This window comes from Grammomys surdaster, unplaced genomic scaffold, assembly GCF_004785775.1.
Source record: "Grammomys surdaster isolate TR1022 unplaced genomic scaffold, NIH_TR_1.0 199, whole genome shotgun sequence".
Taxonomy (NCBI): domain Eukaryota; kingdom Metazoa; phylum Chordata; class Mammalia; order Rodentia; family Muridae; genus Grammomys; species Grammomys surdaster.
Genome location: NW_021604644.1, coordinates 45,528 through 61,025, shown reverse-complemented (window position 1 = coordinate 61,025; position 15,498 = coordinate 45,528). Strand labels below are relative to the sequence as shown.

The window sequence follows — 15,498 nt, the reverse complement described above, 5'->3', positions numbered from 1 at the left end:
AAGAAGAGTACAAGCTGAGTTCTGAGTTGTTCTCCTTTTCCCTTCTCTGAAGGATAGTAGAGAATATTCTAGTGAGTTTGAGAATTGCTTGACAATGGCAGGAGTAGGTTTCTAGCTGTTTCAATGGGAAAAGAGCTAAGGCAAGTTACATCATTCTGGTGGGTCAGTCTATGTATAAGCTGCTGGAGTTCCTGCTGACATCCACCCAGAAAGCCTTAACCATTTTCTGTTCTTTGTGTCTTATAAATGATTAATTGATTAATTGACTGATTCATTCATTCATTCATTCATTCATTTCTCTCTGAACACTACCTCCAGTATTACATCTATCAGGCAACTGTTTAAAATTTATCTTACAGATTCAAATTTAGGTACATGATGTTGTAGTTTTTCCTTAATGTTGCAGTTAATTAATTTTGACATTAACTTTAAGAGATTTCTATATTGTTTCTATTCTGTGCCTTTGTATTGATTCCACTTGCATGTGCACATGTGTGTGTGTGTGTGTGTATGTGTGTCTGTGTGTGTCTGTGTCTGTGTCTGTAGTGTAGTGTGCTTTACTTTCAATTTCCTCAAAAGGAATCGGGGGCACAAACACACCTCTTTAAAAAAATGTTCTTTCTCAGTAGAGGGATTTAGATGCCATTTTTTCTTTTGATTCTGCAATGCCTCCCACAGATCCCATCTATTCTCTGATTGGGTATTGTCTACGAGCTGATAAAGCTAAGTAATAGAGAAACGTGCTTCTAGCAATGTAGAAGAAACATGCAACTATGATGCCAGTGCCTAGTTGGAACTTAGACTCTAGCTGTAGGCAAGAGCTCTATCCAGCAGGGTCTGCTTTCGATTGCCTGTCTCTCGGTCTTATGGAAAGCATGCGTAATCAATATTTCCCCTCCTGCTGTAAGAAAAATAAACCAAATATTCATATCTGCAGAGAAACTGGAAGAAAAGTGGGTTATTTGCAAACAGTACCAATAATCAACTTCATGCATGGAGAGTCACAGAAGACAGTCTGGAGACTATTGACTGGATGCTCAGGAGTGGTGATTAAAGGGCCAATGGATAGAAAGTGTCAGACATTAGAAGACTAAAGCCACTAGAGTCAGAAACCAGTCATATACAGGGGACAGTGAATGGAGTGTTATGTGGCCTTCCGACCTAAGAGGAAAGCGGTGACTGAAGTAGCCAAAAGAAAGACGTTCATATCAGATGATGGGGAGTCTGTACTTGCAACACACGACAGCTGCTCCCAGAGATACAAAAGAAAAGCTTCTGAGTCAGGATGGAAAGACATAGAAGAATTGAAATTAGAAGGACTGAAGTATTCTTAACCAAAGGACGCCTGTGAAAAATGACCCTTTCTGCTATGATGAGGTAGAGCCACAGAGGGATTTCCCCAGAAGGAGAATCTCTGATGGTTCCAGAAGCTTAGAAGGGCAGGTGTGAGGCTCTTTCCATATTGAGGATAAAGGATAAGAAAAAGATATGACAAATAGTGCCTCCCTCTACCAGGACTGTCCTATTTTCTCTTCTTTGTTTCCTTATTCTTCTGTATAGGATGCAATTTTAATGCTGCATTACAAATAATTTTTTGTTTGAGGGTTTTTATTTTGTTATTTTGCAGGGGTTATTTGCTTGGGGTCTTGTCTGTTTAGGGAAAGAGGTATTGCTATTGTTTATCTGGAATTAAAAGGTAGAGCATGCAACTTTGTAGAATATTTGTTTAGTATGCACAAAGCCTTGGGTTCTTGGCTTCAGTACTCTACACTGGATAAATGGATCATGGCAGGTTATGCCTATAATCCCATCACTCAATAAACAGAAGCAGGAGGGATGGTAGTTCAAGATCATCCTTGGCTGCATGGTGACATCAAGGCCAGCCTGCATGAGACTGTGTCTCAATGAAAGTCCACTCTTTCTAAAGCCTTAAAACATTATGGCTTTCCTTGAATTGCCTCGTATGTGCTTGTGAACAAATGTAATTTTAAATTGAAGTTGTATAAAGATATGACTATATTGCTTTCCCATAATGCTTAGCTTGATACCTTTAAATAAATAAACATTTAATAGCATTTTTCTCACCATTTCCCCATTTTGACAGCACACTGTCTGAGCACATCATTAGTTACTCAGAGGTAATCCAGCCATAGTCAGGTCTGCTCTTGGGACCTCGGCTTTCATACCTCAGAGAGAGCCTGAGAACCAAGAAGCCTACCTTCTCATCGATCTTCAGCTTCCACAGTCTCATGACCAAAAAGCCTTCCTACCCTCATTTTTTCATTGCTATCTTACTATCTTATCTTGACATTTTGGTGTCTTCTGAATAAAATGTGAAAAATAGCATTGAACTTCCATATCCAATCAATCCCTCATACTTCTTACAACTTCCTACACTGATGAGTATCTAGAAAATTCATGAGTCAAGAATGAAATGGTGTCTCATCATGTCTAAATCTTTTGAAGGCTGTATGTCTATAAGATAGGATCAGCAACAAAGTGCTTGCTTTTCTAATAAAAAGCATTTTTGGAAAAAAATTCAGAAAACATTCTTGATATAGAATCGTTGCTAATAATATAAAGCATGGTTCTGCAAAAGCTTCCAAGCTCTGCTAAGATTTTGTCTTCCTTTTATTTCATTTCTCTTTGTTTTCTTTTTCTTCCTTCCTTCCTTCCTTCCTTCCTTCCTTTCTTTCTTCTTTTCTCTTTCTTTCTCTTTCTTTCTTTCTTTCTTCCTTTCTCTTTCTTTCTTTCTTTCTTCTCTCTTTCTTTCTTTCTCTCTCTCTTTCTTTCTCTCTTTCTCTCTTTCTCTCTTTCTCTCTTTCTCTCTTTCTCTCTTTCTTTCTTTTTCTTTCTTTCTTTCTTTCTTTCTTTCTTTCTTTCTTTCTTTCTTTCTTTTGCCTACTCAGTCATTTACTCCTGCCTAAAAATTTGTATGGGAAGTTTCTTTTTAATAATTTATAAAATTTCTCACACCAATACCCTTCCATCTTTTAAGTCCCTGCCCTTTGACCTTTAACCCCTGACCCAAATGCACATTTCCATCTTGGTTTCCACAGACATTTGAGAGCCTAGCTGTAGAAGCTGAGTCTCTCTATAAGCCAGATTGGAGTCTGCCCTTCAGATGGGATCTGTACATTATTTGCTGGAATGTTTCCACAGCAGATGTTAGCAGGCAGACAAGCTAGCACACAAATCCCAAAGCCCAGAGCATGCTGAGCCAGGCACATTCACTCTTGGCAATACCAAGCCCAGAAGTGGGTGATGGAGGGAATGTGCTCTGAGGGGCAAGCTCTGCTCCAAAGCCCTGCTAATGTCTCTGTGTGGTCATGCTGTATTTTCAGCTTGTCATCATGGCTGGGACAGTGCTGCTTGCCTACTACTTCGAATGCACTGACACCTTTCAGGTGCATATCCAAGGATTCTTCTGTCAGGATGGAGATTTAATGAAGCCTTACCCGGGGACGGAAGAGGAAAGCTTCATCAGCCCTCTGGTGCTCTATTGCGTTCTGGCTGCCACTCCAACTGCTATTGTAAGTACAGAACCAGTTCTTTGTTGTCAGATACCTGAAAGTATTTCCTGTCTGCCTTTTTTTCCTCTTTCCTGTCCTTCTGGGCTCTCACCAGCAAGTAGCCTTATTGACAGGTTTTCTGTTTCAGGTGAGACAGACTGAGTGGAAGTCTGCAAAAGAAATAAAGAATAAAATAAAATGGATCTTGCCTTTTTTAGATAGATAGATACTTTTTGCTTTTTAGTATCTAGATTTTTGAAGCTGTGTTTTTTTAAAAGCATGTGTGAATGTCAGAAATCAACAGATATGGTTAGCTTGGCATGTTAAGAATAGCTACTGTACTCTCAGAAAAAAAATATGCTGTGAGTTGTGTGTATTTAGAAAGGAGCCCGACTGTCAGTGAGGGCACTGCCATAGACTTTGATCAGAGAGGAACAGAACCCTCCAGCTGGTACCTCCTGCTGCTACAGCTGAACTGCAAAGGCCAAAGATGAACAAAATTACTTGACCCAAAAATTTGATGTCTCTGACCCTGTAGAAATCACGTCACATTGAGCTAGCTCAGTTGCAACCTTACCTTCATTTATTTAATTTTTCTCTCTATTGAGGTCAAAAATAGGACAGACAGTCCTGGAGGGAGACTGCTTCAAGGACATAAAGCTTGCAGATTCATGTGAGCCAGTCAAGTGATTTAACACTGAGACATTATTATTTTATGAGAGTGTTAAAATAAACATTTCCATGACTGAACACATTGCTGTTACCAGGGCAGATTAACCCTGGTGTAATTTCAATTCCCACTCTGTCCTTTCTTTTTTGATAGTTGCTCTCAAGATCATCCACCTCACCTCTGACATGCCCTCTGCTCTTCTTTATTCAGGGCCTAAATAAAAATACCAACATGCATACAGAAGAGCAGAGTGAGCGCCCAGGCATTTAATACAAATGCTATTGAGTGGAAATGCTTCTAACGCCTAATGATGAAAAGGTGATTGTAATTTTGAGGATACAGCAATGATGAGTTGTCATACTTTAAGTTTATCCGAATCATCAACCTCATCAGCCTTGGAGGAGCCCTTACCCACCGAGACTTCAGGAGAAGGGAGAATGGCGTTGATGTGATGCAACACGACATGTCAGGGTGGCTTGCAAACCTTAGGCCTATAGAGTAGCACATCTGCTTCACCACACTGATTTCTATACAAGACAAGGTTGTCACTGGATTTTGAAATGACTTCCTAAAGGTCCTAGCATACCTTTGGTGTCAGGGAGTACAGAATCTGGTAGAAACTACCCTCCACCAACTTTGGCATCAATGTCCCCATCTGAGAATTAGATGACATTCCATTGAGAATCTCTGTATGAACTCTTCTAGCGGGAACTGGACATAACTCCTATATCCCCTTTCCATTATCCTTGCTCATCAGACCTAGAAAGAGGAGAAAGCAAAGATAGAAGGCATGTGCCTCAAAAGTCAGAAGACCCCACATAAAACAAGGAACAAGGTAAAGCTCTGTCTAGAATGGACTGGCGGTGGCTCTGTCATGAAGCAGCGGTTTAGTCTGGAACTGGGTTGTGCTCCCTCTTGTTTTATGCACATATCATTTTCATATGTTATCAGACATGAATTGTTTACTGACCCATTGAGTTACTAATATATTTTCTTCCTTTCTTCCTAGTTTCAGGCAATATTATCATTCTCTATATCTTCCTATAATTATTTATAAAGATTTTTGTCATCTGAAAAAGAAACCTAAGGTCAATGGAGCATTAATAAATGTGAGCAAAAAATTAACATCAGAAAACAATATATAATCAAAACAAATATGATCAAAATATAATATAATCAAAAACAAATTCTTCAAAGTGTTACGTGCACATAAAAACAGAAGAGGAAATACGGGAAGCTATTTGGAGGGAGGACTGATTTGGCCTAGGGTAAGGAGAGCAAGGGAGGATCAATGTAGCCAGGGCATGATAACATAAATATCTGAAAGTTTGGTAATAAAAGACATTGTTTTGTGTACCTAAAAAGAAAGAAACCATTTTATCATTGATGTCTACTCTGCAGGTGTTGTCTGGGTGATCCACACAGCAACCCAATGAGCTGGAACAAGGGTATTCCAAAGAACACAGAAAACTAGGCCTACAGGTTCAACCCTTTGCGTTGAGGACACTGAGCCACAGTTTGGCTAAACAATGCCCTAAAGGTTCCATTTTCTATAAACCAATGGACAGTGCTCTTCCCATGGGGCCCCATTTTTCTTTTCCCTCTCAAGTTAGGGGCATTGCTAAGAACCAGGGATGGGCACAGCTGATGGGTTAATAAGAGAACAGTAAAGTCCTCGACGCTACTAGTCATCAGTGATTCTCCCTCAGGATCTCAATGTCAGTGAGCAGCCACAAGCCAGAGCTCCTCTGAGCTCGGGAAGGAGCTGTGTTCACTTCTGTCATCAGTGAGATATGACTTGCTCAACAGCATCCAGTGTGGGGGCGTCAGGACCTCCAAGTGCTAGTGCATCCTTCAGCACACACTCGGAGGCTCCAGCTTCAGTCTTCAGTAAAGCGGTCATCTCCCTCAGACTGGGGCCCCAATAACTTATGACTTCTAGTTGCTTAGATTCTTGCAGGTTCAGTTTTCTCATCTCTACACTTTAAGGGGGATCCAGCTCAGTGATTTCCAGGACTCCTCTAGTTCTCAGATTTCATGAGAACCCAAAAAGGAAGATGTTGATGAAAGTTTCCACGTTAGATTCTCAGCAAGTCAGATCTTCTGTTCTGGATCCATGTCTGTATTTCTGGACTTTGCATGTGTCACAGGACTACAGGACTTGTTTCTCCTTCAGAGAATTTTTTGTGTTCCCTGGAGTATAAGGGAAGGACCCTCTTTGTGTGATATGCACAGTAACTAGCAGTGAATTAAAAAAATATTAACTCTACCTGGATTGTCGTTGGCTTTCTGTGCATCTGCAAATGCTGACAGTGGCTGGACTGAGTGTCATAGTCTTGTGACTCCACATATGGCCATTAATGACCCTATTCACAGCTGCATATACTCAGGGGAGGAATGAGAGTAAAGACTGTACCATTTGACCTGTCAGCTTCCTGTTTTCCCTTTTATACATTCCTGTCAAAACATATCAACCTCATATTGAGGCAAGGCCACTTGGGATGAAGTGCACAGGGCCAATGCTGCCACTGTATCAGATCTTTAGGAAAAGTTAAAGCTTGAAGAATTTATTGTGTCCAGAACTGTTTATCCCACAATGATAACCCATACTTCAAAGAAACCTGCAAGGTATGCTCTGACTACCTAAACAGCTTGGTTAACTAAGTACTGCCTTGGGCCTTCTGAATAAACTCAGACTCAGAGGCAAAGGAAGGGAGCCAGAGAGCCTGCTTGAATAAGAGGATTTACTGGGCAGAGAATCTGATTTACCCTTATTTTATCTCAGTCCCAGTGGCACAAGGCATGAGAAGATAACTATTAAACCTTTCTCTTGGCCTTACAATGAAGTGACTGGGGAGTATTTAGCATTGAAGAAGCAGAACATTTGACTCCCTGCCCAAGAGAATTGAAATCGCTCACAGCTTGTATGCGAGTGCTTAAACACACACACACACACACACACACACACACACACACACACACACACACTCAGTAGCAGTTTCCTCAGGAAGGAAACGCCCAACACAACTTTATAGAAAGCCATAATTTAGCTGAACTTGCAAATCTTCATGTGTACATTTGGACAAGTGCTTTGCATCAAATGTAAAATTCTGCTGCAGATCAGAGTAGACTGTCACTGCGCGGACCGTTGGCTGGCTGACGAGGGCCACAGCTGCTGAAGTAAAGGAGACATTGTTGGCCCTGTGTTACTTCAGAATTTGCCTCTTCCGGGCTCTGAACAGTCTCCTGTGTTGAAATTCTTTGACATTTTTCTAAGTCACATCTTTTTCCACTGTACTACACGTGACTTCTTAAATAAAAAATTTTTTTATCACTGTTGTTACTGTACTGAGTCTTTACAATTTACACGCTCTCTGGAGCAGACATACAGACAACCCAATTAAGTTTTTGCAATTGAAAAAAAAGTTAAAAAATTCTACATTTTCTGTCTATATTACAGATTAATGATCCAGATTTCTTTTAATTGTATTTGTTCGTTTGTTCATTTGTCCATTTGCTTGTTCACTGAACTATTTCCAGATATTCCTAACTTAAAAGTATACCATGCAATGACTGCTGATTGGTGACATGTGAAGAAGATTGACTATTTTGTTGTTTTAGGATTTTTTCATTTTGATTTTTGTTTTGTTTTTTTCACAAGTGTTTCCCTAAAAATACAGACTAATTAAATTGCCTGGACGTTATAGTGAGCTTTACTTTTTTATTGAGAACAGGATTTTAGTGAAATTATTTCAAGTATCCATTTTTCTTGTCCAGCAAAGCAAATGGTGTCAGTGAACTGCATGGTTTTTGGAATATAAGGTTTCACTTTCCTTCAATACCATGCATAGTCTTAACTAGAATAGCTCTCTGAGCAGGTGGACATGGCTCTTGGACCAGACCAAAAGTCATTTTATCACAGAGACTGGATGGTTTTCATACAAACAGCATTTCCTACTTGAGCTGTTAAAAGGCACTGGAAGTGTCCAATGATAATGTCTATTACTTGTTTGTATCTATACATGATAAAGCAAAAGTCAGTAATTCTTGAGCCAACTAAAGTTTTGCAAGTAAAGGAACCAGAGACTTCCTGCAGACCTAGAGTATGTGGTATTCATCATGAAAGACCAAAAGTCCAGAATAAAGAATGCTCTCACAGTGCTGACTATTTCTCTATAGTTTTTTCCTCATTTTCTAAGTCACTTTTAAACTCTAGAAAAATTTTGAATGCTCGTGACTATGGAATTCTCCGAGGCAGAATATTCAGTATTAGCTCTCACAGTAACCGAAGGTGCTAAGCAAACTGCCAAGAGAGAATAGAAGTTTATAGTTATATCCAGCTGTAAAACTCATGAACCATAACAAGAGTCCACGTGGAATGATGTGCTCAAGGGTAAAATAGTAGCACTTGTGTCTTGGAGATATCCAACAGCCATCTAAATGGACTTAAAGCCTGCTCAATGGGGAAATCATGCCTGGTATGTAAACAGCTGACTCATCTTAGCTGGTAAGGCCATGGAGCCCAGAGGAGAACCTATTATTGCCACTCTGCTAAACTAGTATGATCTCTAACTGCAACTAAATAAGTATCCTTATACCCACAGATAAGTATAATTCTCGCCCCTCATCAAAAAAGGTTTCCTTGGTGGCAGACAGAAATCATCTCAGATTCTGAGGCATGAGGAGACTGTTTGGGGGGTGAAATGATGACCTAACTCTGAATCACCAGCACCTGTGCCAAAACTTATTGTGCATCTGCAAGCCCGGCTGGCAGTGTGGCAGACAGAGACAGGTGAATTACTGGAGGGCATTGGATAGCCAGTCCAGCCAATCGCTGAACTCCAGGTTCAGTGAAAAACATCATTTAAAAAGTAAGGAAGACAGTGATTACAGGAAACACTTGAGGATGAGCTCCAGCCTTAAACTGCATGTGCACATGCACATGCCAAACGCACACACACACACACACACACACACACACACACACACAGAGAGAGAGAGAGAGAGAGACAGAGAGAGAGAGAGACAGAGAGACAGAGAGAGAGAGAGAGAGAGAGAGAGAGAGAGAGACAGAGAGAGACAGAGAGAGACAGAGAGACAGAGAGAGAGAGACTAGAAACCAGCATACCAAAACTCGATGGAATGAAATCATTACAAGATTGAATTTTTATAGCAATAATATATTAGTCAACAAAGAGGAAAGCTATCAAGTAAAACATAATGTTATGGCTCAAGAAATTAGGAAAATACAAAAAAGGATGTATCTCAGGGGAATAAATTAAAGAGATATTAGAAAAATCAATAAAGCTTAATAGTCATTGTTTGCAAACATAAAAAGTCTTATGGAATTTTATCTCCTTTTTAAAAGAGGAGAAAAGAGAGAACCCCAAAAGACAAAAAGGGAGATACTAAAAATGACACAAGAGAAACACAATGAACAATTAGAAGATATTATGAACAAGTATAGCCAACCAACTGTATAATCTAAAAGAAATATATACATTTGTTAACACATACAACAAACCAAAATGGAGTCATGAGAAATTATGAAATATAAATAGACAATTAATTAAAAAGAGAAAGAATCAGAAACAAAAGTCCATCAATAAAGAAAAAGATCAAAAACTGAGTGCCTTCTCTGTTGAATTCCACCAAATGTTAACAGAAGAATGAGTATCAGTTGCTCAGATTCTTCCAAAAAATTAGAGAGAACATACTTGTAATCTCATTTTATGAGACCAGAATTAGCCTACTATTAAACCCAACACACACAGTACAACAAAAGAGATAGCCAGGCTACTCCTGCTGATGAAAAGAGAGGTGAACATCCTTAACAAGATGTCACCAAATTGAGTTCAGCAGCTTCACATCTTCAGATAACCTGGAGTACCACAGATGCTAGGAAAGTAAAGAGAGACCATGATTGGGGCTAGAGGGAAGAGTAGCAGGATACAGAAGATATGAAGAGGGAAACAGGGAAAACTGGAAGGGACTTTTAACTGGGTAGTCAGGAAGGAGGTGAATGCAGGAGAGGGAGGGAGGAAGCCAAATAACACTAAATATGTTTGAAAAGGTCTCAGGGAATCATATTATATGTAATATATATATTACATATAATACACAGAAGTGTACAGTGTGTCATTTGGGCTGACAGTACTCCCCACAAAAGTCATAAACTATCTAATAAAAATCCCCAGTACCAGGCATGAGAAAACTTCTTTCAAGTTGTTGGTCAGAGTAATCCAAGAAACTCCCAACACAATGTAGGTCATTTTTATTTCCCTTGGTGGCATCTTAGAAGTTGAAGGTAAGTCCTTATTGCTAAAGACGGCACATACTTTGGACATAAGAGTTGAAAGATTCAAGCTTGATCCAGACTGAAAGCCTCCTTCCTGAGTCCCAGAAGGTTCAAAGTCCCAGAAGGTTCTGAGCATGTTTCCAAGTAAGAGAATCAACCAGTAATCCTACTAGCTGTGACATCTCTGAACCACAATGGTGACTAGCATGACAAGATATCCCTAACGGTGCAAAAATGGCATCCATATCTTGGCAGTAACCAACAACTTTCTAACTGGACTTGAGTCCAACTCGACATGAGAAAAATCATTCTGGTACTAGACACTTAGACAACTACCCAGGCAAATTAAGTCTTCAGGAAGAACCCACTACTACTTTAGAAGAACAACATAATCCCTAGTTGAATTTTAAAACTTAATTTTTTGTTTTTAATTTTTTCTTCTCTCATATAGTACATTCAGACTGCGTTTTGCCCTCCCCCCCTCCCCCCCAGTCGCCCCCCCTCCCCCCCTCCCTCCCTCCTTCCCTCCCTCCCTCCGTCCCAGTCCTAACCCCACCTACCTTCCTCCCCAGATCCACTCCTCCTCTGTTTCCCTTCAAAAAAAGAAAAAGATCAGGCCACTCAGGGATATCCACCAAACAGGCCTAACAAGATAAGATAAGAGTAGACACAAACCCTCATATCAGGGTTGGACATTGTAACCCAGTAGGAGAAAACGGGTCACAGGTACAGGTAAAACAGTCAGAGATGCTTCCATTCCCACTGTTTGGAGTCCCCCAAGAACACCAAGCTATACAATCATAATGTATATACAGAGGACCTAGCTCAGATGCATACAGGGTCTATGTTTGTCACTTCAGTCTCTGCGAGCCCTATGAGCCCTGCTTAGTGGTGTTCTTGACCCCTCTGGCTCCTGCAATTCTTACTCATTTTCCTCTGTAAGTTTCCCTGGCTCCTCCCTAGTATTTGGCTGTGGGTCTCTGCATCTGCTCACATAAGTTGCTGGAGAAAGCCTCGCTGATGACAACTTGGCTAGGCACTGATCTATGAGTATAGCACAATACCATTAGAAATCATGTCATTAATTTTTTTGTCAGTCATGTCTAATTCTATCCTGGGTCTCTGAACTATCCTGCCTCCAGTTCCTGACCATCCAGACAGTGTCAAGCATGGGATACCTCTTGTGTCCTGAGCCTCAAGTTGGGCCGGTCCTTGGCTGGTCACTCAACAAATTCTACATCACTATTACACCAGCATATCTTGCAGGAAGGACAGATAATAGCTCAAAGATTTTCTGCCTGAGTTGATGTCCCAGTCTCTCTGCTAGGAACCTTGATTGGTTATGAAAGATGGCTAGTTCAGGCTCTATATCCCCATTACTGGGAGACTTTGCTAGGGTCACGCTCAATGATTCAAAGTATCTATGCTATCTGCACTAGGTATCTACAGTGCCACCTAAGTGCCTCCCCCAACTAAACATATTGTGATACCTACAGATAAGTGTAGCTTTCAAGTCTCCATCAAACACCTTCTCTTAGCTACAATAACAATTAGAGAAAGCCACAACTGATTAAAATTCAGAGAGCAGTTGAACAGTGGATAAGATACATCTACAACACTACTCCTGCAGCTAATGTCCCTCTGGGGACATCATAAAAGTAAGGACAGGAAACAATGATAATCAGAGGAGCAGGATATCTGCTGTGGGATTGTGTCCTCTAGAAAAGATGGGGAAACTACATCCAGAATATCTCAACTATAAGGCTGCCTAGGCAAGATCTAAACAAGGACAGTACCGAAAGACTTGTGAGCATAGAAAAGGAAAATATCACCACAGAAAGCACCATCCATAAAGAAAGAACTAATGAGAGATAGAGGATGAGCCCTATAATTGGATATTCACTTACAAGAGGTCAGTCCCAAAATCATATACACATAACAACACCAAATGGACACAGCAAATTCTGTTTATAAGTTTATGTATGTATGTATGTATGTATGTATGTATGTACACATATGTATGTGTGTATACATACATATACAATTTCTTATACATATACATACAGGAATATGTATATAGATATACAGGTAAATGGTGTTGGGTAAGTTAGAAATCTACCAACAGTACGATGAATTTAGACTATAATCTCATACTTTTTGGAGTAATACACTCAAAACAAATTAAAGACAATTTAAACCCTATAACTATGAAACTGCTAGAAGAAAACAAAGAAAAACCTTATGACAAAGGACTTGTTGATTCTTAAGAATGATCCCAAAAGCACAGTCAATGAAAGAAATATATATATATATATATAATTACAAACTAAATTCTTTATGTCTAACAAAGGAAACAATTGTATAGAAAAAATCATATACAAAATGGAAGAAAATATATGCAACTATAAATGTAGCAAGTGATTCATATCTAAAATACATAAAGAACACGATAGTTCTTTGATTAAAAGTTGTCAGATGATCAGAATAGAATAGATACATAGTTCTCAACATCATTACTCCCGCTGGAAATACAAATTACAATAGCAGTGAGATAATGCCTCAATCCCTATAGATTTGTCTTCCAAAAGAAAAAAAGAAAAAAAGTGAAGAATGGGAAACCTTATAACAACGGTTAATAGAGATGGGAATTAGTGAAGTCACTATGGAAAAACACTATGGACATTCCTTGAAAATATAAACATGGGACTGCCATGTGGTCCATCTGTCCAAAAGGAAATGAAGTCAATATAATGACTCGCACATCTATTGCAGCCTCATGGCAACACACAAATCATACAATAGCCAATATGTCAAATCATCCCAAATGTCCAGAAACAGATAAATGCATAAATAAATGTGGTGTCAACTATAAACACTTAGGAAGTCAATCGTGATGTGCATGAGCCTTCATAACATTATATGTAGCATAAACTAGACACAGAAATAAATGCCACATAATGTCACTCATTGTGGACTCTAAAGTAGACCTCACCAAAATAGAATAGAATGATGATTAGTGGGAACCTGAGTGGTTAGGGATGGAGAAGGCTCAAGCAGATATTGTTTAAATGATTTGAAATTTCAGTTAACTGTGTACCTATAATAAACCTATAACAGTGTACAATATGGCTACCAAGACATTGTGATCTTTAAAAAATGCTGAGTGAATGCTAAATACTCACACTCCCAAAGAGATAACTGTTTGGTAAGACACATGTTAATTACATAGAGTCAGAGATTCTACAATATAAACACACTTTAGAGCATTATGCTGAAAATGTTAAAATGCATACAATTTTATCTGTTAAGATAGTTTTAATTTTATGAATAAATGCAGCAAAACAGGGTTCCCAAAAATATCACTGTGTTTCAGTACAGTTTACATATTTGCACTTGAGTTCTTGTAGGTGAAAAATGACTAGTCAAGTATATCAGTTGTTCTCATGACTTAAAAGTATGCTTACTACTGTGTAAAAGGTTACATATCACTTAGGATTGTGACTAGCATACATGGGAAATGACAATATACTAATGGAATTTATCAACAGGTCATTCTTGCCAGGGCTAGTTTGGCTTTGGCCATTTCTCACTGGAAGACACTCTAATTTGCCATGATTGATATGCAGTTTGTTAGCCAACAATCAGAGAGACCTAAATAAGTAAGGCAGCCAAAACTGAACACATGGAGACTCCCACAAGCTCCAGCTGCTCTTTGTACAGATGATGGATTAAGACAAAATGGGCCAGCAGAAGTACAGATGGAGAGGCCAAGGCACTGCCAAAGCCAGAGCCCTAAATCTGCCATCATGAGCAAACTGGCATCCATGGTGGGCTGCAAGTTTGGCAGAAATCAAAGGTATTCTTTAACTTCACAGTACTGCATCCTAAGGCAGAATCATTCCCCTACAAAAATAGAATACCAGTGAGTGGAGAAGTATTGATGTCACACGTAGTTAGGAAGATGACTGTCCTTGCACTGTGAAAGGAGCTGAATTGCTCCATCAAAATTTTACAGTAAGTCAAGAATATAGCACTCCATTTTGACTATAAATGACTCTCTCATCCCTCCTTCTCTCCATCCTCTTTCTTTTAGTTCTTATGCGCTTAGTATATTCCAGGCACTGCCAGTATTTGGAGACATATATTCAATCTACATTTTCTTTTTTTCTTAATTAATTGTTACTGAGCATATAAAATAAGGGGATTCATTTTAAATATACTCTTCCTCCATTTTTTTCTCTTTTATGTTCCATACCTCCTTTGTGAATGCTGGCTTGCAATATTAGCTTTGTATCAATTTTCACATTCTTAATTTTTAAACTCCATTTATTTGTTATATGTGTGCACATATGAATATGCCACAACTCCTACATGTGAAAGTCAGAACACAATGTATAGACTCAATTCTCTCCTTCCCTCATGGAGGTCCCAGGAACTGAACTCAGGTCATCAGGCTTGAGGACTACAAATAGTGATCATTATTTTAAGCAAAATAAGCCAGACTTAGAAGACATAGTTCATGGGTTTTTTCTCATTTGTGGGCCTAGGATTATGCATATATATTATATATATATTTGATTTATATATTAATGAGAAACATGTTGTAAATGTATAAGAATTAGCACAGTCTCCTAGCTAGGAGGTACATTTTATACAAAGGATAAAGATTGACGCAAATCTGGGTTTTCTAGAGAAGGGAAATCTTTTCTTCCATCTGGGGTTCTCCATTCTTCAGGACTTTCTCAGCAGACTGTACTCATCCTGGAACCTGCCTCTCTAGTGGCTTACTTAAGTACTTCATGATAACAGAGTAATTACTGTAATGATGACTACAGTGGGAATGTTATCAACTGTTATCAAACAACCTCACTTACTTCTATAGTGCATAAGAAGATTCAGACAGTGTTCAAAATAATTTATATATAAATATACACCCATACACATGTATGCATATACAGTGCGCACATATTATATATATATATATATATATATATATATATATATATATATATATATAT

The 15,498-nt window shown here is 39.0% G+C and overlaps 1 protein-coding gene and 1 long non-coding RNA gene across 2 annotated transcripts in view; one reads left to right on the top strand and one right to left on the bottom strand.

Annotated features, from left to right (window-relative positions):
• LOC114623562 overlaps positions 1-3,654 on the bottom strand; it is a 47,937-nt gene extending 44,283 nt beyond the window's left edge. Inside the window, exon 1 of the long non-coding RNA XR_003711783.1 lies at positions 3,459-3,654. This is a non-coding gene — a long non-coding RNA (uncharacterized LOC114623562). The remainder of the gene's footprint in view (positions 1-3,458) is intronic.
• Plppr1 (phospholipid phosphatase related 1) overlaps positions 1-15,498 on the top strand; it is a 256,778-nt gene that overhangs the window by 205,617 nt on the left and 35,663 nt on the right. Inside the window, exon 3 of the mRNA XM_028770231.1 lies at positions 3,345-3,533. Coding sequence (XP_028626064.1) covers positions 3,345-3,533 — 189 coding nt within the window. The remainder of the gene's footprint in view (positions 1-3,344; positions 3,534-15,498) is intronic.